The sequence below is a fragment of the Penicillium taxi genome (genome assembly GCF_028828555.1).
Source record: "Penicillium taxi strain IBT 34144 chromosome Unknown utg000006l_segment0_segment0, whole genome shotgun sequence".
Lineage (NCBI taxonomy): Eukaryota > Fungi > Ascomycota > Eurotiomycetes > Eurotiales > Aspergillaceae > Penicillium > Penicillium taxi.
This window is the reverse complement of record NW_026643208.1, coordinates 1,324,260-1,346,553: the sequence shown is the minus strand read 5'-3', so window position 1 is coordinate 1,346,553 and position 22,294 is coordinate 1,324,260. Positions and strand designations below refer to the sequence as shown.

At 45.7% G+C, this 22,294-nt stretch overlaps 7 protein-coding genes across 7 annotated transcripts; 3 read left to right on the top strand and 4 right to left on the bottom strand.

Moving 5' to 3' along the window:
- Positions 1-1,900: 1,900 nt before the first annotated feature.
- Positions 1,901-2,302, bottom strand: N7495_009618 (uncharacterized protein; the record flags this gene model as incomplete). The annotated part of the gene is made up of 1 exon (XM_057212269.1): positions 1,901-2,302. One exon carries the CDS (start codon positions 2,300-2,302, stop codon positions 1,901-1,903), a length of 402 nt encoding a protein of 133 aa, XP_057059132.1.
- A 155-nt stretch (positions 2,303-2,457) lies between these two features.
- On the bottom strand, positions 2,458-4,928 carry N7495_009617 (uncharacterized protein; the record flags this gene model as incomplete). The annotated part of the gene is made up of 2 exons (XM_057212268.1): positions 2,458-4,353; positions 4,404-4,928. 2 exons carry the CDS (start codon positions 4,926-4,928, stop codon positions 2,458-2,460), a joined length of 2,421 nt encoding a protein of 806 aa, XP_057059131.1.
- Positions 4,929-5,267: 339 nt separating this feature from the next.
- Positions 5,268-6,104, top strand: N7495_009616 (uncharacterized protein; the record flags this gene model as incomplete). The annotated part of the gene is made up of 1 exon (XM_057212267.1): positions 5,268-6,104. The coding sequence occupies one exon, from the start codon at positions 5,268-5,270 to the stop codon at positions 6,102-6,104; it is 837 nt and encodes a 278-aa protein (XP_057059130.1).
- A 1,351-nt stretch (positions 6,105-7,455) lies between these two features.
- Positions 7,456-8,297, bottom strand: N7495_009615 (uncharacterized protein; the record flags this gene model as incomplete). Its single annotated transcript, XM_057212266.1, has 2 exons — positions 7,456-7,744; positions 7,990-8,297. The coding sequence occupies 2 exons, from the start codon at positions 8,295-8,297 to the stop codon at positions 7,456-7,458; spliced, it is 597 nt and encodes a 198-aa protein (XP_057059129.1).
- Positions 8,298-11,150: 2,853 nt separating this feature from the next.
- Positions 11,151-12,141, top strand: N7495_009614 (EGFR-like transmembrane domain-containing protein; the record flags this gene model as incomplete). Its single annotated transcript, XM_057212265.1, has 2 exons — positions 11,151-11,760; positions 11,831-12,141. 2 exons carry the CDS (start codon positions 11,151-11,153, stop codon positions 12,139-12,141), a joined length of 921 nt encoding a protein of 306 aa, XP_057059128.1.
- Positions 12,142-15,323: 3,182 nt separating this feature from the next.
- N7495_009613 (MFS general substrate transporter) lies at positions 15,324-16,798 on the top strand (the record flags this gene model as incomplete). Its single annotated transcript, XM_057212264.1, has 6 exons — positions 15,324-15,437; positions 15,589-15,899; positions 15,964-16,101; positions 16,218-16,299; positions 16,355-16,488; positions 16,564-16,798. 6 exons carry the CDS (start codon positions 15,324-15,326, stop codon positions 16,796-16,798), a joined length of 1,014 nt encoding a protein of 337 aa, XP_057059127.1.
- A 323-nt stretch (positions 16,799-17,121) lies between these two features.
- Positions 17,122-17,895, bottom strand: N7495_009612 (uncharacterized protein; the record flags this gene model as incomplete). The annotated part of the gene is made up of 4 exons (XM_057212263.1): positions 17,122-17,317; positions 17,371-17,526; positions 17,590-17,730; positions 17,879-17,895. The coding sequence occupies 4 exons, from the start codon at positions 17,893-17,895 to the stop codon at positions 17,122-17,124; spliced, it is 510 nt and encodes a 169-aa protein (XP_057059126.1).
- Between the last annotated feature and the right edge of the window lie 4,399 nt (positions 17,896-22,294).

The following is a 22,294-nucleotide window of genomic DNA, read 5'->3' as shown; positions in this document are numbered from 1 at the left end:
AATAAATACACTGCGTCGACTGGGTAGAATGCCATACCCGTGGCAATCAAGGTGCTCAGATTTAAAAGAACAAACTCAAGTGTGAGATGAATCTCATTGTTAAGGAGACTAGAGAACTGTGAGATTACTGTTGAGCTATTGCCATTGCACATACTGAGAGATGCTGTAATAATTGATTACTCAGTAATACGAACCCAGAGCAAGCCAGCCAGATCAATCTCTAATGTAGAGTGATAGCATCGGAAATATGGCGTGTTAGACTGCCTATAAGTCACCTGGGCACGGGAAAGAGTTAGATATTCATTCAATCACTCATACAACCTGCAGGATTATATATATAGAGGTATTGAAAACTGGAGACATACAGCTCCTCGGCTTTGTAGCAAGAAATGTGGAAGCTCTACTGGCTGCCAATGTACCGACCGACCGTTAGTCTTCACGAGGGTTTTATGAAACGAACAGTAATCGCTCTTTGCCTACCTCATAAACGCATTTCCATTGCTCAATCCATGGATACATTACAGAGTTGAACAGTGGCCAAAGTTCTTGAAAACTTCTTTGGATGCAACAATTAATACTTACAGGATCCTGGACCATGGGACATGGACCCTTGTAACTGTATACTCTGTTCCTGATAGCTTTACGGAATTGAAAGGCATATATAATGGGGATAAAGGCTTTCTCCTAGGTAGAATTGAACCTTCTGATACTAAGATTGTACTTCTCTGATCTTTATTTCTTATTCTTAAAGGTATTTACAATCAGGTCTTCCTGATACTGTTAATATGTATTTCTTTTATTCACTTTCTACCTATCTTAATACATCTATTCGAGGCACGAACCTCGGGGGCATGTCTAATAGCGTGTTTGAGGATACCGGTGAAGGTCAGCAGCATCTCAATTGGGGTATATCAACCCATGTTTGTGCCAACCATCCATAACTGCAAACAAGAAAAAGATCTACAGAGAAGATTAGCATGGCCCCTGCATATAAGGATGACACGCTCAATCAAAGAGAAGCAACTCTTTTTTTTTTGTTAACAGGCTGAAATGAAGAAGTTGCCGTTTTTGTAAAAGATAGAGGTTCGGCGTACAAGTCGTCGTTCTCGCATTGGATTTGACCGCTTTTTTTTCTCCGGCCGCACTAGGTCAGAATTAATTCAAGTACAGATCCGATATCACAACCTTTATAAAATCACGGATCACAGAAATTGCAATTTTATAGGTATACGGAGTATTGTATTCCTTGTTGTCCGCTGTGTATACTAAGGCTATCTCCACCTTACTAGCCAATCTAGACGCTCCATGTCGGAGTATGGGTGGCTTAGATGTCTTGTGCTGGATTTGATATGGGTTATGTAACGATGAGAGAACCCGTGGACCTTGTGATATATCCCACGTTCCTAGTGCCGCTTGATCTCGGCCATCTTGCCAGATTAATATAGGAATTTCGGAAAATTTTTACCTTACCGAGGTACATAAATGCAACCTTGGAATGTTTTGCGATTGACTATCTAATGTATGTTCTGCCATTCTGTTGTTATCCATGAGATCTCGGGTACTATCGAAGTGAATCCCAGTCCAAACAGAATCATTTTCATGAATATGAAATTTACCCCACACCACCATAGTTTAATTCTAAAATAGATATCAATCTTAGGAGAGGCGTATCCATGAATATTGATAGCCTATAAAATAGAGAAATAGACCAGAAAGACTAGCAGAATTTGCCGCTTGCTTTCCCGGGGAAACCCTTCTAAGATTAATAATCACCCGATGAACCCCAATGCCTCCATCGAGGGCATCAGAAGCAAAGCTAATGCGCCGAACCTTCTTATATAGTGTCAGGAAATGCATAAGCACCAGAAGTGCAAAAGATGGTCAAAAATCGACGTGGATATCAAACTGGCCATCCTTGGTCGAAAAGTATTTGCCAGATGAGAACAGCGCGATCACCTGCTTTGTCTCCTCGTCCACTAGTTTGAAGTTTTAAGAGCCACCACCCGTAGACGTCTCGTTTCAGGTCAATGTCTGACGAGTCTGAGCAAAGTTGATTCGGAATGAATAGCGTGTCTTGAGGACTCCCTCCCGTTCTAACTGTTTCCATTGCAATGGTGTGGGAACCGTTCGGGTCTCCGAGTCCTATATCCATGTCTGATGAGAGGTGATGGTATTGGCAAATACCAATGACTAGTGAGGTGTCCCTTGGACCAGCGTGAAATGCTAGGTCTAGTTTTCCGGTACCAATGTGAGTTGACAATGTGATATACGTGGATGTTGCCGACAACGATATCATGATCATGGTGACCGCGCTTGTAGGTGAGTTATTACATGAGTGAAAGGAAAAGGGATTCGTAGACCCCAAAACTGCCTTGTCATCTTGGCTAAGCCTCCCATACCTGCGATCTGGTATCCTTCATTCAGAATAAATTGAATAAATGCTGCTTCTTGTAAGCCTCATTGCCGACTCGGGTCCAGCTCCATACCCTTTGCAGACTCCACCCAATTATACCAGTCAATGTTTCCATCCAAATCCATATTGACATCCAACTCAACGTCTAAATTCCCAAATTCCTCTTCATTCATCAGCCAGGGGACAACATTTGAGTCGAAAAGCCGGTTGTCTAGGCCCAGTGTTGAGTCAACATTTTGTCCATGTTGTACCGGAAAATCATACTTTAGACCTGAATCCAAGGTTGCGAAAGTCAATTTAGAGAGATTTTGGTCGATAGAGCCTCCATATTCCAAATTAAGATTTGCCGAGTCGATATTGATGCCCATGTCTCTTTGCTCTACCTGCACCAACTCACGCCACCGTTGCAGGAAAAGCCTAGCGGAATCAGATCCCGCTGGAAAGGGTCCAGGACTCGTAGGCAGAGGTATTTTTCGATCCTGCTCTTCGAGCTGGGCTTGTGCACTAATATCACCCCTCAAACGAGCTAGCTCCGCCTCACGATGGCGTTTTGCCTGAGCCATCAGTTTCCGCAAAGGGAACCAGATGCGGAGGTTCTTATTAACATGGGATTGAGGCGGGATCAGCCAAATGCTGTGAAGAGCAATCCAGGCCCGTTCAACAATCGGAGACCAGGCACGTCGCGAAATCTCAATGAGGATGTAAACGATAGAGTACCAATGGGTGTATGTCTGGAAGATCCAGCGCCACTGACGACATGATTGCTCGGAATTCAACGCGTGGTTGTACTCGGCGACCTCGATCGCGGCGATCAACAGTTTGGTCCTGATCTCTGCTGCGAGGTGTTCCTTTGGCGAGGAGAAGAGCAAAGGCAAGTAGGCGAGTAGTGTCATTTTGGCCATGACAATCCGTCCAGAGGTAACAACAACCCAATATTCGATGCTCGACTCTGAGCCAGCTGAGTACCGGATATACTCGGTTTCGAGTCTCTCGTAGATTTCATTCACCAATTGACCTTGTTCCTCTAAGCTCAGCGCTTTGGAAGTTTGACTCAACATCCGCTTTGAAACGTTGCATATTTCCAAAAAGACACGGCAGAGTGTCATATCGGTTAAGCCGTCGCGAGAAGGGAGCATATCCTTGGTCTCTGGGTTGATATCTGCATTGTTTATGTTTGAGGGAATTTTCGTATCGTAACTTCCACTAGCGATTGTAAATTCAGTTCCTTGGTCTTCTGATGCTCTCGTATCTATTAGCACCAAGCAAGCCCAGGCTCTCCGTCGCATCTCAATTTCGAACGGAGTCAGATGGGCAAAATTGGATCCATCGCGATGTAAGCCTAGGGCCAGACCCATCCGAATCACTATACCTGTCATCATCCAGACGAATGTGGGACTGTCATGCCGACGCACGAGGAAAAGGAATATGGTCAGTGCCTGCACCAATACTAAGTTCGGCATGTTGAGAAAGTCCGCCTTGGCAAGAGCATGTTCGAGGCCGAGACGATACTTCAGATTCAGTTCGGCTTTTGTCGTGCCAAAATTGATGTTTATATCATCTTCTTCCATGGAAGTGACGGTGGCGTAGTATATGGAGAAGACCAAGGCTTCGTTGGCAGGGGTTAGTCGTGTCATATCGCCGCGAAGATCACGGATCATCTTCGTGACCGTCGGAAGATGGATGACTTGAGCATAAGCATTGACATTTGCTGCAAACACATCAAGAAGGAAAGGTATCTGGGAAGGCAGAGGATGATATTCCCGGAGATCCGAAGTAGAAGAGTGCAAGTTGTGCCGAAAGAGGAATGCATGTCGTTCGGAAGGCGATCTTTCAAGCTCCAAAGTAGATGGAGTGTTTTGAGAGGACATCGATGTCTCTTCTTCCGAAGAAGTAGAGTCCTCTACTAACTTTTCTCGAGTACTCATCTTTAATTGATCGATCTAGAAGGAGTTAGCTCGTAATCTAGTAGCGAGGCAGCACGAAGACCGACTTCGTCGTTGACCTTGGACCAAAATCCGGTACCAACATAGCGACTCTGATTGGACTCTTTAATGACTAGTCTACCAAACTGACTTTGAACGTCTGGACTTTGGGAATCTACAAGCCTATGCTTCGAGCTTTGGTCTTGCGAGGAGCTCCTAGGAGGCTGCGAAGAGAGAGCAGTGGGAGACTTCACAGAATTAGCCTGTTCCAGCTGGCCATTCAATTCCTTGACAAGATTCTCAAGGTGATGAAGTCTTTCCATAACGTCGCCAGTGACGGGACGTTGAAGACGGCGAGCCCATCTTGGTGGGCGATCTGACGAGGGGATGACACAGGGGATGCCCGCTCGACGACAATTTGTACAAGGCGACAATTTATCGCATCGGACTTTTCGGCTCCGGCAGACGGTGCAACTGCGGAGTTTAGGCGTTGAAGTAGATGCTCCATCCCCTGATCTCGCTTTTTTCTCGGCACCCGAGGCCGAGGCGCCCGCACTCGCTGGAGTGGAGGTAGTCTCAGGCACCTGTGACATCAGTGCGGTAGTTTGGGCGCTGTGCAGCAGTTGACTTCGAACAGGCACCTTACGATGTATCAGGATTCAGATAATAGATATTACCTGATGTCTTATTGAAGTAGTCCTCTGCAGTTCAAGCTTCGCCGAATCAGGTATAGCGTGAGCCAGAACGAAAAATAAGCGGGACCAAACATAAGATTACCCTATTAGTGGGCATCCCTAGAAGCGGACACCCAAGTAAAATTACAAAACTTCTGAAAAACCCCCAACATATCCTCTCTGCTCCTGACTATGAGGTAAGTGGTCATCTACATAAGGTAGTCTTTCCACAGATAACACTGAAGGGTTCATTTAAGCATGTCAACTCTACCAATTCCTGACCAGCAACTATATCTACTGAAACGTAGCGAGTCCTGTGAAGACTCCGATGAAGGCTTCCGTTTCGCCGGAAATCTCGTTGTGTATCGAGCAAAGGGTTCTTTATTCCATGCGATGCTGAAAGGGCGCTTATCATCATCAAACTTCGATCCAGAAAGCCTTATCAATGTTAAGGAAATTCCTACATGGGGTTATAGGCCTAGATTTTCTATCGAATTTATGCTTGCGCTTAAAACACTGCCAAACGACTGTTTTATCAAAAAGCCTAGCTTGATTAGTTACGGTCGGATCAGTGAAGGCCCTCGACAGAATTTGATCGCAAAAGACTTCCTTAAGGAAGTAAAGATATGTGAACTCTTAATACAGCGCCCACATCCTAATATTGCTGTATATCTCGGTTGTCAGGTTTCCGACGGCACAATCACAGGCCTTTACCTTAAGTATTCTCGGACGCTCATGAAAGAGGTCAACCCAGGCGCTCTTATGAAGAGAGCTCTAAGAGATACACGGGAAGCGATGAGTGACTATAGCCATATTCTCACGGGCATTGAAAGCGGCATCCGGCACCTTCGCCCATCAGGGCTGGTTCATAACGACATTAATCCAAGCAACATGATGATTGAGAACGATAGAGCAATTATCATCGATTTTAGATCTTGCCGGAAGCTAGGAGAAAGCCTAGAAGACGTCGGCCGTACATACGAATGGTACATGGAAAAATTACAGCAGTCTTTTCTTGAGAATGACTTTAACGCCTTGGAGGAGATTCTCATTTGGCTTGGTGTTAGTTCAAAAGAATTTCAATTTGATATCTAGGAATCTCGATACACAGAGAGCTGCTATGAAGACAATGTTATTTGTGAGGTGGCAGACCGACTGGGAATAACGTTACCTATTATCTAAGTCTGAGCATGAAGGTAAGACCAACATTCTTTCAGGTTGAAAACATCACATGGCTCGAGAGCTTTTCATCTCAATTCTAAAATGATTCCTTTACGTTTCTTTAAGGATTCTGTACAGGGTTTGTGTCTAGTTTGAATCTAGATTAGCTTTAGCCTCTTCACAGCCACTTAAGCCAAAGGACCACTATAGTCGAAGGATAGGTAAGGCCACAATTTGGTGTACATTTGCGAAAAGCAATGGAGATCCAAAAGTATTACGAGCAAGAGAAGAGTCACAACCAGAGGCCATTCAGCAACTGGACAGGGACAGGTTCAATCTTGGGGAATGCGGTGGCAAACGATAGATCGCACATACTCGGAAATTTTTACTACTGAGATACTGTAAAAACAGTGGAAAAAAAACCATGAAAACAAAAACATACAACAGTCAGGATTCGCATGTGGTCACCCACCATACTACTAACTGACCGGCGTGTGGCTTAAACGCAGAAAATAGTCGGGTGGGTGTCGCCCGTGGGATAGAATGGTTGACCCAACTACCTTACCACTAGACTCGACGAGCTTTTTTTTTTAGTTCCCCGAAAAACACAGTATGATACATCACATGGACAGAAAAAAATGATCTGGCTTTTTAATTGTCTAATAAGACAAAACGCTCGTTGGTGGTCAACCCGTCCACCTGCCTGTATACTCCTCTAAGTTATCACTTACCTCTAAACCCCTTCTTATGTGAGCGGACTAGTACTCTGTGGTTTGTTACGATCATTAAGATCACATCGAAACATAAGGAACGCCGCTCACTCGTCCCTTGTCTGAGTGATGGCTTGGAGACTCTATCTATATCCACATTGATTAGGAGAAGCTGTTCTGACAACTAAGCTTGCATGGGCGCTGATTAAAGCTCGAAGTCGATTGGGGGTTTTTTTTGTATCTAGAGGGCTTTTGATACTTGTGCTTTTCCTACGGAAGAAGGGTTTCTAGATAATATAAGAAAAAAGGACAGAGAAAATCTTGTACACTCCAGGTGATTAAAGGTTTCCTTCGTATTTGGTTACCTGAGAAGACTTATACGAGGATAATGTCAGACCCAGCAGTTCCGTGAGACTCTGCGAAGGGATTTTGGTGTAATATTGGCTACATTTTTAGGCGTCAAGGATGCAAAAAATTTAGCAGACAAAAACACAGAACAGTCAGGACCTTTTCGTCCACTTCAACTTTATATTATATCATTATCAATAGAAGTACATTATCATAACCCTGGAGGATCAAGCAACGAGACCCGAGGCCATACCACCCTTAGTACAGGCGACACTTAGCTCGGGGTTATTAGGCCCCGTACCCATAAAGAATTGCTGGCGTAGCATGGCGCCTGAAAGGCGGTCCGTGTCGTGTTGCGTATCTCGCTGAAACACTCTTTCTAGGAACCAAGGGCCGAACGGAGCAGAATTCGTATCCTCTAATTGAAGCTCCATATAGTAACTGACCAGAGTCTCGTACTGGCCACCGGCCAACTTAACCAAAATCGAAGAAAGATCGGGCAGGTACCATGGTAATCTTATCGCAAGGGTTGTAAGTTCACTGAGAAAAATTGTCATGCAATTACTACCAGAGTCGTTTAGTATTTTGATTGTAAAATATTAGCCATCTCCTCCTTCAAGAATTGGAATACGCATACGAGCGTATATCTAAATTTATTAAAGGCTTGCGAGATAAGGGGAATCAAGAGAAAAGAGCTTACTTCGTGCATTTGAGAGATCGGGTTAAACGGATATTGTGATTTCTGAGCAAACTGATGATACACTCGCCCTCCGCACTCAAGGAAGGACGGTTTCCCTCCGGCACGGGATTCCTCGAGACTAGCAACGACCCGGCCATCTGAGACACGTATAGTGTCGCTCAACGTGAGAGCACCTTTCTCGTAAAGGTCTATGATGAGTTGCACATTTATGACTTGGTTTTCGACGTATAAAGAATCGCTTGGGTTAAGCATACGCTTGAGTACAGCAACCCTGTCTTGAACAGTGTAAGGTGGGCGGGGCGGGAACGTTATCACTGGCGCTTTAATACGGAGCGGATCTTTAAAGGGATCTTGATTTTCGGAATTCATTTTGAGTTGAGAGAATTACTTTAGGGACCTGACCTGATAAGTCGCGCTATAGAATAGAGATGAGGAGAGTAGAGTAAAAGAACTGTTGGAGGAAATGACTTGATTATGACTCGATGACGCTAAACCGGAAGTGGTAAGACAAAACTCAAATTCATGACTAATATTTAATATCTGTTAAAGGACCGATTCCCAATTTAGCTTAGTGCATTATTAGTCAGATTCCTTGGTTTAGTATACCGCTATTTACTACTACTTGAATACACACACACAACATTCTTGAATACTCTGTTCCCATTTGCTCGCACGAATCCACTATTCAGTCTCATTTGACAATATCCAATATCTATCTATTTAATTAACTTAATTCCCTACCAAGTGGTCCACGCCCCGCCACCTGTAGACTCTGTGGCACGCTCAAGAGCAATTTTCTGGAGATCTTCGAAATTCATCCTTAAAGTTCAAATCTAGTACAATTTGGTAGAGAAAAAAAAAAGATGCTAGAAAGAAAGAATAGCCCCTACTTATAGTAGTAAGTGTTGCTCACTTGTCCTCTCGACCTCACCCCGAGCTCACCCTGCTCACCTAAATCACCCACCCTCACACTAAGGGAGATTCTGTTGCTGCTTTAGGTTGAGCCGGGTGCGAAGGACTCACCCAAGTATTCAGCGCGTAGTACATGTGGCTTAAGTACGGCTGAGCGGACGGGAAGCCCTGTTCTCCACACCCTGTGGTCGTATGTGGCAGAAAAATTACAAAAGTGGGTTATACCTACAATAGGTGTCTACTCTTTGAAGCTTTCTATTTCAGAATGTAAGGTCTAGATATTACCGAAGTTTCAAGGTAAACCATAGTTGCTGATGAAAGTTCTGAGGGGGCATTGCACGTTTGCTTTTCGAGCGGGGGATTGACCTTGAGATGATTACGTGAGACTTGGGACCTGTATTGGAAGGGGGTAACTACGTTTACCCCTCTACCGGATCAATAGTTATTCCAGTAGATTTTCTTCACTTTCCCTACCGCTTTACTTACCGCTTGACCGCCTTACTTCTTAATTATCTCTACGGAGTATATCTTAATACTATTACCATTCCAACTACCATATTCATTCCATTCATAACATTCCAATGGATTATAGCTCTGAATCTGAAGTCGAATTTGAGCTCTATATAGAGCCAGATTCTATTGAATCTATTGAATCCCCTTCAGTTGAATCCCCCCTGATGGAACCTATATTACGCGCATTCCCAATACTACCCAACCAGTTAAAATTGAATGCTCCATATAGGTTGAAATAAACACATATACTGATACAGTAATAAACAAAATAAACTATGTAAACCAGAATAGAAAACACACTGAATACAGAACTGTAAAATTAGGCAGATGCGACCAAAGGAAAAGTTGGGAGTTAAGTTGAGATACGACCGTGGCCGGCTTTCGGCTAAATAGTTATTCCATAATGCTGGCAGAAATATTGGCAGAACTAAATTGGTGCCTGACAGTGCCTTAAAACCTTGATAATCAAGTAAGGGGGGTAAACGTAGTGAAGGGGGGTAAACGTAGTTGGGCCCTATTGGAATGGTGAATCAGAGTCAAGCGAGGGTGCAAGTTTGACAGGCCAGCTTTCGCGGCAGCAGCCACGTAACTCATGAAATGATGGCCGAAATGACCCCACTCGCATAAAGTTTGAGAACAGGGGTGTTCCCGAGGGCGGAGAAACTAGTGGCCAATTGGAAGAAGATTTCAAAATGGTGCTTACTGTAAGATGCTGTAGATACGACTGCTCGCGGTAGAGCTGGCATAATGGCGTCTACAACGAATAAATTCTTTACTAATATGGGATTTTAAGCGGCATCATGAAACATGCATGCTCTGAAATCGAAAGATATTCCAGCAAAATATACGCATGTTGAAGCTTCGCTTGCTCTTCAGATAGACATCTCGATCGTTACATGAACAAAGGAGTGAAGGATGATTATGGATTCGGGCTCTCTGGTCTATCCCGATGGCTCGGGACTTAGCGGAACAGTCTTAGGTGGAATAAATTTTTACAGAGGGCATTCGAGGATATAAGGAAATGCACGGGCCTACGCTTATGGTGGAGAAATTTTATTTCAAAGGGCCAATCTCTCAAGAGGTGGTTTAAATATTTATGTGTTAAACACGTAATGAGTTGTTGAAGAGGCAACCGGGTGGTTATTGGTTCAAGTTGGGAATTATGTCAGCTTTGCGATATGATATCCACAAATGCTGCCAAGACGCCGTGTTGGCTCCGCTTCGTTGGCCTTTAGGGCTGAGGCTGGATCCCTGAAAGTTGGGCGTTGAAAGTTGAAACACGAACCCAGCAGGGGGATATTATAGTTAATGAGGAAAACGATTCTTAAAGTTGTTATGCGGCATAGGGCTAAATCTATGTATACATACAAGCGACCGCCGTTAGGTGCTAGTCTTGCCCTCAATTCCCTTTCTCCCATCAGCCGTAACAGCAGAAGATTCGGCCCTGTCTCTGCGCTAACAACGCATCTAGCAGTGCGCAGCAGGTTTGCCTCGCAGCATGTTTGCCTTGCAGCATATTTGCCTCGGCCACGCCTACAGTAGCTCCAACGCTAATTCGAGGCGCAACCCCCAGCCAAGCTCTCAGCCTCAGTCAGCTCTACCTAGTAACAATCATCCTACTATTAAGAACTCTCCACAGCATTGGGCCTGCTGAGTTTTCTTCGAAACGCAAGGGTGCTAGCTCTGTGGAACGCTCCTGACCCGCAGTTTTCAGGTTTCTTCCATTCTTCCATTCCAAGGTTCTTTTTTTCTCGCAGGCAATAGTCTTTATCAAGACAGAATACAACTGTAATCATAATGTCGAACTCGAGCTCGAATCACTTCACCTGCCCGTCAGGCGGCACCTGGTACGTGTGCCCGAATGCGCCGCACTTCGTCGGCTGCTGCTCCTCGGACCCATGCACAAACGTCGACGCAAACAGCACCTCGCCATGCCCCGACGTCTATTACGCCTCCTTTGACCCCTCCATCTTCAACAGTATCCTGCCCAACTCGTGCATCGACTCCGCGAATGGGCACTGGTATACCTGCAACTACACGGACCCACCCTTCCTCGGCTGCTGCTCGAGCAATGCTTGCACAAACAAGACGGGGTGTTCGGCTGATGATTTACTTGCTGCTGCGTGGAGCTCGGCTAGTCGGAATCAATTCACCCTGTTCCAGGACGAGGGCACAGGCGATAACGATGATGAGGGTAGTGGCGGAGGGGGTGGGTTATCCGGCGGCGCGATCGCGGGAATCGTGGTTGGGGTTGTTGCGGCGCTGGCGATTGTCGGAGCGCTCGTATGGTTCTTCATGCGGAGAAGGAACAAGAAGGCTGCTGCGATGAGTGGGCACGGGCACACGCTGTCTGTTGTCGAGGGCGAGCATCAGAGGACGTATCCATCCCCGGCGCCGCCGTACCATAGTATATACCATTCTCCTTCCGGATTGGATCTATCCAAGTCCACTAGCTGATATTTATTGCGTTTATTTAGGCTCGCAATTCTCCAGCCCCGCCAGCACGACAACAGGGGCAGGAAAGGACCCGAGATACATGTCAACTTCCTCAGCAGGCATCAGCCTGCCCTCGCTCTCTCCCGGACTACCTTCAGAAAGCGGACGGCCAATTTCAGAATTCTACTCGAATAGTACCGGGAGCGAGGATATGTCGCAGCAGAAATGGGCGCCGGGCCAGAGCTACGGGCTCGGTGTGCATGGAGCACAAAAGCCAGAGCCGATACAGGAGTTGGACAGCAATGTGGCCGAGGTGCATGAGCTGGATGGACTCGGAGGAAATCGGTCGTGATGAGGCCTCGACCGTGGGGGGTTGGATAGATTGTGCATCGATAGAAATTGTGAGTTAGCAATTTGTATATCCGTGTTATACCTAATTCAAAAGTCGTATTCGCATGGCTTGAACGAACCCGGAAACTACACCTTGTTCACAACGACAGTCGCAGGGTCACTCTCTCTACTAGTAACCTCCTATAGGGGATGATAATCAAATGGGGGTCTTACCGTATGCCTGGATAAAGCTTAGGTTCTTGATTCGGCCGCTCACAGCAAACATATATACTCTAGCCATTCGTGGATATCGACACTTGATGGCTCCTTTTTACCACCCTAGAAGCAGTTTATATTTCTAGCAGTCCACAGCATAAGGGTCCCCAACCCCTTTGTATGTCGTCAAGTACGGATACCTGCAATGTGCACGTTCCCATGTAACACCCTCGACAAGATTGTCGTTGACAAACTTTGCGCCGGTCAGTCTGTCAGGGGCAACACCATATTTACAGTATGCACACCTTGATGGCTGGTTCTCAATGGGGGTGAACACCTCTGTTTTCCCTTCTTAGAGGCAACGAATTGCTTTTGGTTTCTGCTTTCTTCCATCTCCAATTAGTTCTGCAATATGTACAGCATGGATGGATGGATGGATGATTTCATTTACGCTGACCCCTCGCGAGTTGGTTTACTTAACTAGACCAAAAACGAATCCGTTCTTAGCCTAGTGGATAAGGTTTATAATCAACTTCGCGAACGATATGCAGCCTCTATTGTGTTGTAAATACATAGATTTTGATCTACTTTTTTCTTGCTTGTACCAAATTTCCACGGTGAACTTTGAGCCTCACGAAGGCCTGTGATTGTCTCCACTTTAACCTGTGAAAAGGCTGGGGTAACTCCACTACCCCGGGTTAATGCGTCTCCCCGAGATAACAAAGAAGAGAAGACAGAGAAAAAACTGATTTCGAATATTGTTGTAACAAACAGGCAGCCTAATGACGAGAACGGTAATGGGACAGGACAGGCCGTGACGAGGCTCTAAGTTCATGTCAGGAAGTGGATCAGTTGTTGTATACTGCATATCGCTTTGGCGAGGGGTCAGTGTAAATGAATACTACTACTACTACTACTACTACTGCTACTACTACTCCTACTATTACTACTACTGCTACTGCTACTGCTGCTGCTGCTGCTACTACTGCTGTAACAAACATCGAACAGGAGAGACTGTACCGAGGTAACTGCAGCAGAGATTTGCTGCCCTGAGATATCCAAGAGATCTGTGATCGACTAGAGTGCCACGTGGCGACGGAATCGATTTTGTATGGTTGAAAGACATAATACCCTTATTCAAGAAGATAAAGCTCCTTCGCATGCGCATCATTTCAACAACACTTCTTTGATATATCTGGTGTTCAACAGCTTCTTTGGCCAGGAAAATCGCCTGATTTGAATGCTATTGAGCCAACATGGTTTTTTTTTACCCCTTAGTGGATTCTGCGCGCAGCAACCCCAACGCTCTGCCCTTCCCATGTGTGGATGTGGGTGGAGCGCAGCAAGCAGATGGAATATAAATTGAATGTTCAGGATACAGCTTCCCACCCACGTACTCTGAGAGATCTGCAAACAGACACACTTGCCGAGCACGATGGAAGCGTTATCAAGTCCATTCCAGAACTTCGGTCAACCAACCGATTTTCCCGACCTTATGGATACCCTGCACTACGAAGATATGGTCTCTGAATTTGCTTGAGGTGAGAGCTCATCCGTTGAAGGGCTGGAGAGTATCTCGAGTGAGGAGAGCCTGGTGTTCAACCTTGAGCAAGCCACTGACCTGCCGGTCCTGCCTCTAAAGTAAGCTAACCAACACCGCCCTGTCCTTGAACAAGCAATTGCTGATCCTCCCTCCACAGCTCAGAGTAGCCGCAAGATCATGACCAACTACACAGAGACAATGATCCCCATCTTATGGTCGACCTCTACGAACAGGAAGCAAGCCAGCTAAATGAGATGCTTAATACTACGTCCTCGAAACAAAAGCCACAGCAATCTTCCAATAATTTCCAATGCTGGGATCATGGCTGTAATGGCCGCCAGTTTTCCTCCAAAAGCAACCTCATCTGATACCAGAAGGAGAGATCCAAAACCACTACCAACTTCACATGCCTCTTGTGTGTAGCAGTATTCACTCGAAGCTTCGCACGGGATACGCACCTAGCTCGTCAGAGCTGTAACCGGATCTGCTGATACTCTAACGGTCGACCACAGCCAAGCTGGCTTGCGGTTTTGAGCAACCCAGACTTGGTACGAATTATCACTTAGAGGAGGACGGCATGAAAAAAAAATTGAAGGTTATGGGCGGCGTCACCAGAGTCCGGGCCATGGGTTGTTGGACCGGCAATATGAATATACCCCAAGACGAAGCAGAATAGACAGAAATCGATTTTTTGAAAAGTTTTTACAATTTATGCCCAGTACAGTACAGTTCGGAGTAACAGAATTATGTATTGCTATTACGCAATCACCAATCACGCTCGCCTGATTAATCTCCCGGTCCGTAGTTAGGCGCTCCACTTATATAATACCCACTATCTCCAGCCACAAAAGGCTTAAAAGACGCCACCGGAGAGGATGTATAGCCACCTAATCAGGGCACTGGTTGATCCTGCCTCGGCTCGGGTCGATCCGAATCCTGGGAGGAAGATAGTGTGGAACCTGAACCAGAAAAGGTACGCGAAGGATGAACCGGGGCTGAGCTATTGAGCCTCAAATCTTGGAGGTGAGGAGAAAGGAGGGCAAGGAACAGGGGATTGCAGGAATGCAGGAATATGGGCGTGAGGTGGAGCAGGAACTGAGGAGGGGTCATTAGTCACGTCTCAAGGTGGACTCCACGAGTCTACCATATTCTCTGATCAGTCTAGAAGCTAGCGGCTAAAGAGAATTTGCCCGTTGAGGCCAACTCAGCTTAGTGCAGTCAATCACTGTCATTATGTCTTGCCAGGAAAAAAATTGGGTTGAGAAAACGCCAAGACTAATACTAGCCCTAAACAACAATACCCCATCTCTCTTCCTGTATCAATCTCTCTTCCGGTCGAATATTGCCATGCCCTGCGTAGCTTCCCACTCGGTACTATAGTTTGGTTTTACGTTGCTTCAGTCCATCCTCACTGTCAGCTCGACTTCTGCAAATTTGAAGCTTCTATGGAGACTCCCCGGTCTCAAGGGGCAGGCCCCGCGGCCGACCCTGACCAGAGTAAAGAGGCACCACCGATCAAGGAATGTCCACCCTCTGAGACGGACTCCAGTATCAACCTGGTAAGTTATTCTCAATTGCACACTACATCTAGCATAAACCAGTGTTCATCTAAGCCTCCCACCTCACCCCCATCTGCTATTGACACCTTTAGGTTACCTGGGACGGCGAAGATGATCCTGACAACCCGAAGAACTGGTCGTTCAATATGAGATGGAGGATGACAGCCATCGCCTCAACCTTTGCCTTCCCATCTCCACCTCCATGACTGCTCCCGCCCTGACGACTATCGCGCAAGACCTGCACATCCACCATGCCTTCGAGCAGATGATGAGCCTGTCGATCTTCCTCCTGGCCTATGCCTTCGGGCCCCTGTTCTCTGCCCCGATGTCTGAGGTCTATGGGCGTCGCATCATCTTGCAGGGATTCAATCTGATATATCTCGCCTTCAATACCGCTTGTGGATTCGCGCAGACCGGACCCCAGCTGATTGTCTGTCGCTTCTTTGCTGGGTTCGGTGGAAGGTGGGTGGCTACCCTGCCTTGTTCGGCCTCATCGACCTGCATCCATGATCTGATTCGTCCATAGTGCAGCAAGTGTCATTGCCTCTGGCATTCTGGGTGATCTTTGGCGTAAAGAGGAGCGGGGACTGTCCGTCAGTATCTACACCATGGTCACCCTGATGGGGCCGACACTGGGCCCCCTGCTGGGCGGATTCATCACCTAGTACAGCTCCTGGCACTGGACCTTTTGGAGCGTCAGCATCGCCGACGGCCTGTTCCAACTGGTCGCCACTTTCTTCTTCCAAGAGACCTACGCTCCGGTGCTATTGGGTCGCAAAGCCGCCCGACTACGCAAGGAGACCAGCAACACCTCTCTTCGGACCAAATGGGAGGAAGAGGACCTGAGCCTACGCAAGAAGCTGTAGGTCGCCTGCACACGGCCGTATATCCTGCTGGCCACGCAGCCTATATTCCAGGTCCTGACCCTGTATATCTCCTACCTCTTCGGGCTGGTTTACCTGGCACTGGCAACCTTTGCCGAGATCTGGACCACCGAGTACTACCAGTCGATCAGTATCGCCAGCTTGAACTACCTCGGCCTCACCGTCGAGTATATTATTGGCACCTAATCCTGCGCTATGCTGATCGGCATTGTCTACCGATGTCTGGTGGCGCGCAACAATAGCACCGCGCAGCCCGAGTTCCGCCTCCCGCTGCTGCTACCGGGCGCCCTGATGGTCCCCATCGGGCTGCTGTGGTACGACTGGAGCGCCCAGCACCACCTGCATTGGATTATGCCAGGTATCGGGATTGCGTTGTTTGCCATTGGGGTCAAGTATGGCACGCAGTGCACCCAGCTGTACGCCTTGGATGTGTATCCGACCTACGCGGCGTCGGCGAGTGCGGGGGCGCAGTCGTGACGGGGTTCACTTTCTCGCTATTTGCCCCGTATCTCTAACGACAAGCTGCACTACGGTTGGGGAAATTCGGTGCTTGCTTTGGTCGGGTTCGTGATCGGGGTCCCGGCCCCAATTCTGCTCTGGATTTACGGGCCGGCGTTGCGGAGGAGAAGCCAGTACGCGACTGGGGTGTAGATTTCACAGTACGCCTTCAGATCGGTTAATAGATATACCATAGACGAGTCATCATTAAATCTCATAATTTCTATGTTTCTTCTCGAGTTTTTACCATCTAAACGTTGGTAAGAAAAAACACACTTCTCTCTTACGAGCTCCCATAAAAATTAAAAATCATCATCAATCCCCATGAACGACCGGCAGTATTCCAACTCTCGCAGCCGCTGCGCCTCGATCTGCTCCCACGTCCACTCACCTCCTGCCTTAGTAGACGGCGTGAACTCGAGCTCTGCACCTACGCTTCCCTCATGATTCTTTACCTCCGCAACAGTCACCGGAGGCTTAGGAGGCACCTTTCCCCCGCTGCGAGTAATATTTCCACGGGAACCGTCAACCTCCCCTTCTTGACACAGTACTTGCTCATCGCCACGGCCGCGACCATGCTTTTCCTGTTCTTATTCCGCTTGCCCGTCTTCACGAAATGCGTCAGCAAATAGATCCACTGGTGATCCCAGGCCACCACCTGCGACCGCATCTCGTACCGCTCAAATGGCTTGATCTCCTTCTTGAAGCTGTAGTACACGCCGCCCAGGGCGATGAAGATCGGCGCCGGTTGCCGAGGCGGGTGTCAGTACTCGGCTGCGGCCTTGATGGAGAGCTTGGCGTTGATCTCCGCGCTGATCTTCTCGCGCCCGGACCAGTAGAAGTAGGCCATGGGCGTGATGCGCGAGGCGTCCAGGTCGGCGTAGTAGGTGCTGTCAGTGCTAGGAATATCTCTAGTATTGAGATTATCAGCTAATTACCTAAGGTCTTGACTGCCAAAAAGCATTCAATCAAGTCTCGGGTCTTGAATCCAAATTTATCAATTTACATCTTCAATGAAAATATGATTAACATATGATATATTGCAGATTGATTAAATACAGTACTGTATTCATCATTTCGCTGGTTTATAGAAGCTTGTGTCTAAATATGTTATAAATCAGCCTCACCATGAGAGAGAGTTATGAAGTGGAATCGATTTATAATTTACGTTTTTGCAGACAAGGTAGTTGTTGGAACGAATATCAGCTGACATACCAAGATCATGTGATCTTGGCATGGCAGCTACTATATCTTCTTTCACCTGAGCATTTTAGAATGACACTTCACTTTTACCTAATATGCATACACCTATTATATACGTACAGAAACGATATCAATAGCTGTCTGCTTCGGTAATAACCTAGTCAACCGACACTGATCAGTAGACGTACAGATCAGGAAATACGCATCTACGAAGCTCGAGCGCGTTGAACAGTCTTTAAAAGCTGTTTTTCCAGATTCGCTAAGTCCTTGCCATATCTTAGTCGAAGGAGAAGATCGTGATAATTCGAGGCTTGAACGATCGCCGAGAATTACACCATCTTGCTAAGAACCCACTTCATAGAAGCCCCAAGGTCTATGAAGAACGTCCAAAAACACTGAAAAACACTGAAAAACACTACCATACTTCCCTCTCATTTTCCTCTATTCCTTTTAAATCCCTTCATTTTTCTTATACTTGCATATCCCTGACCGCCCAAATCCCCTCATCCTATTTCTCTTACTTATATATCCTTGACCGCTTAAATCCCCTCATCCTCGCCCTCCAACCTTGCATATCCCTATATTCAAAATCCAGGAAACCTAAAAGTGACCTATCTCATATACTACTACACCATCTTAACATTTCTGAAAAACCTATACTGCTTTATACTATGTCTGCACCCCCTTCAGCCGCTGAATCAGCTTAATCAATCAACGATGACTATGATTAGGAAATCGATTTAGCGACAGCCATAAAGCGAGAGATAAATGACTACATTGAAAAGAACATGCATTTCGATGACAGAACATCAGATTATAACCTATAGGCAATATACTGCGACCTTTTCGAAAACTAAGAACCAGAACACTTTAAGCAAGTCGCACCTCTAAGATGAACAGTATTACGGACGAATCTACTTTAGCATGGAGTATTTGTTCCACGATTTGGTCGAGGAATAGCAATTTACACCCTACTATCCATAGTAGCCCAACAAGAGGAGTTCCATAAATAGATAGACGAAGATATTGAAAGCTTCTTCACGGAATTTAAGATGCCAATGATTACTAGAGCACTAAGACACCGCCTTAACCTAACCTGTACTAGATTGAAGCAGCCTTTATAAGGTACTCTGCCCCCATAAGCGGACCGCCTGATTACACCAAAAATCAATACGTCCGCCCCTAGAAGTAGTCATCCTGACCAAGGAAGCGACAAATCCTTGCCAGAGGACACTCTAGGCGTTCCTAATCAGTTTTCTCCAGAGACTAGCCCATTTATCTTTAAAACCAAGAAGTTGAAGACTGATTTTACTAAAGAGATCAACTCTATGTCAAAGATTTATACTAAGAAACAGAGATATAGTGGGATAGATAATAGCAGCTTTAACTAGAAACTCAATATCTTCTATACCATCTATAAAAGAGTTAGGATAACACTAGACGGTTATAACGCAGTATTTCCAATAATGCTCACCGGAATCGCTGAAGATCATTACTATAGCAGTGATTTACCTTCGTGAATATTCCAAGAAGCGTGTAACCACCTACGCCAATTCTTTAAAGGTCCCGAATTCTACCACTAAAACTTGATCAAATAGAACGACATTATACTATAAAGAGTGATAAACGATAACTCTAACAGCCTAAACTTAATCTATCAGAATTTCTAATCTATGCTTAGTGACCTCCTTAGAAAGCGACATGGTCTTTACCTAGAACTCAGGAGCAATATGAACCTCATCAATAAGCTCATCACAGCCTATAGAAGAGTCCTAGTGTGTAGTAACACACTTTCTGATCTACTAGAAGACCTCGTGGTATTAATCAATAAACTATAGTCATCAATCACCACCTAGGAGAAAGAAAACCCCGAGAGGTAAGCAGCATTCGCCTCAGAAGAAACATTCTACACCAATAGACGATACTATAGAGACGGCAATCAAGGAAGAGGACTCACCAGGAATCAGACCAAAAGAAACCTATAGGGAAAATGCTATATCTACCAAAAACCATTATGTCGATCTTGGCGACACACTAAAGAAGAACAAAAGCAATCAAAACAAAATTTCCTTTAAGGATTCAACCAGAATAAGGAGAAAAACGGCGATTTCAACAGGAGATATAGGCAATACATGCTCTATTACGAAGGAAATGACGAAACCGAACAAGTTGAAGCTTTCGAAGCTCTCTTGGCTGACGCTCAAATAATTAGCCTCCAGACCAACAAAACAGACCCTAATGAAGACGAATATGATCTAATCGACAGCTTCTTTACTTCATTTGGCCAAATTAATGCTAAATAGGGTATGGAAATAAGCTTAGAGCTCTCTAATAAAGCATTCTTATACTGGTTATCAGAGAAACCATCGCCTATATAAGGAGACACTCCGCTATAAGACATTGACCTATTCAGCTACACCACCACGCCCACCAGCCGATATAATTCCTAAACATTTATGGGAATCATGATCGATACCAGCGCCTCAAGAAAATCTATAGCCGGAGTTAGTCAGTTCTAAGCGCTTCAGAGGATTAAGAACGTCAAATTGGATCCCTCCATAGCTGGCGAAGTTAATGTCTAATTCGGAATTAGAACAACCTCTTTAATCGGATCAGCAAAAATCTCTACTCCTATTAGCAACGTTCAATTCCATATCGTTAATACAGACACTCCATTCCTGTTATGCCTAGCGGACATAGATAACCTTGGAGTATACTACAACAACCTTAGGAACATAGTCATCACTTTAAAACCAGGCAAACAAAATGAAATACCTATCATTCGCCGATTTAGACACCCCTTCATGCTATAGGACGAACCCCTCTCCTTATACCTAAGCACATCGTTCAGCATAAACCCTTGCTTCCTGACCAATACTAAGCTTAGACAACTATACCATCGCTTTAGCCACCTATCAGTTAATCGGCTCAAAAAGCTACTTTAAAACGCTGGACATGAACCTAATATAGCAGCTTTAGAGCATCTCACCAAATTTTGCGCATTCTGCCAGAAGTTTGGGAAATCTCTAGGTCAATTCAGGTTCACCCTTAAAGACCTAGAGGACATCAGATTCAACTATAACATCATCGTCGACATCATGTATATTGCTAACCAGCCCCTCCTACACATCGTTGACGAAGCAACCCGCTTTCAATCAGGCCGATAGCTAGACGATATCAGCGCCAAAAACACCTAGGATAAGCTACGATCATGCTAGATCGACACCTATTTAGGCCCTCTAGACTAGATCACCCATAACGCCGGAAAGAACTTCATCAGCAAGGAATTCAAGACTTATGCAAAAGCTATAGGCATAAACACAAGAAGTGTGCCTATTAAGGCGCATAACTCGATTGGCATGGTTGAACGGTACCACGGCCCCCTACACCGCGCCTATCAAATCATTATTGCTGAAATCCCTGGAATCGATCGAGAAATCGCTCTCCAAATGGCCTTTAAAGCAATCAACGACATAGCTGGACCAGGAGGTTTAGTTCCTATACTACTTGTCTTCGGTGCATACCTGTCGGAACATGGATATTGCAATCATGCAATACCATAAACCCGGAACGGAACAAACAGACCCCCGAGTCACGGGGGAACAACTATATTAGGAACTCAAGTAGCTACATGAATCGAACACATTTCACACCACTTTGCACAACGTATATACTAAGAATCTAGGACGAACCATACCCTTTTCCAGTGTATATAGTGCAACGTGTGAACCCTGTCCTTTCAACGTAGTTGATCGACACTGATCAGTTGACGAGCTGAATCAGACTTGGAGGTTATATCACTAAGTTATTGTGAAAAATCCTCAAAACCACGAAAACTCGTTACGACGATAAGCCAAATTCGATCGAAGAAAATACGATAAAACACCGTTAAGAGCATGAATTGGCACCGGCAAGCCCATTCACTCTTCCAAAAACACAATTTTCAAGTTTGATTTAGAAAACTACACCCTAGTTTCTACCTTTCAACACCTCCTTTACGACTACTTTTCGAAGGACATTCGACTAAAACTTTTCCTTTTCGCATTGGAAAAACTGGGGATACTCAAAAACCCCTAAAAATCTTCCCCTCTTTGAATTGTGGGACACCAGAACCCACTGGTGACTTGTTCAACTTCTCCACTTGTGACTTGTCCGGCTCCTCCACGGATCCACGCTGGAATACAGCCAATCTCCCCCTAGCATCACCTGCAGGAGCTATATGGCACCACCAGCATACCAGACACCACAGTCAATCAAATCTGCACACCGTGA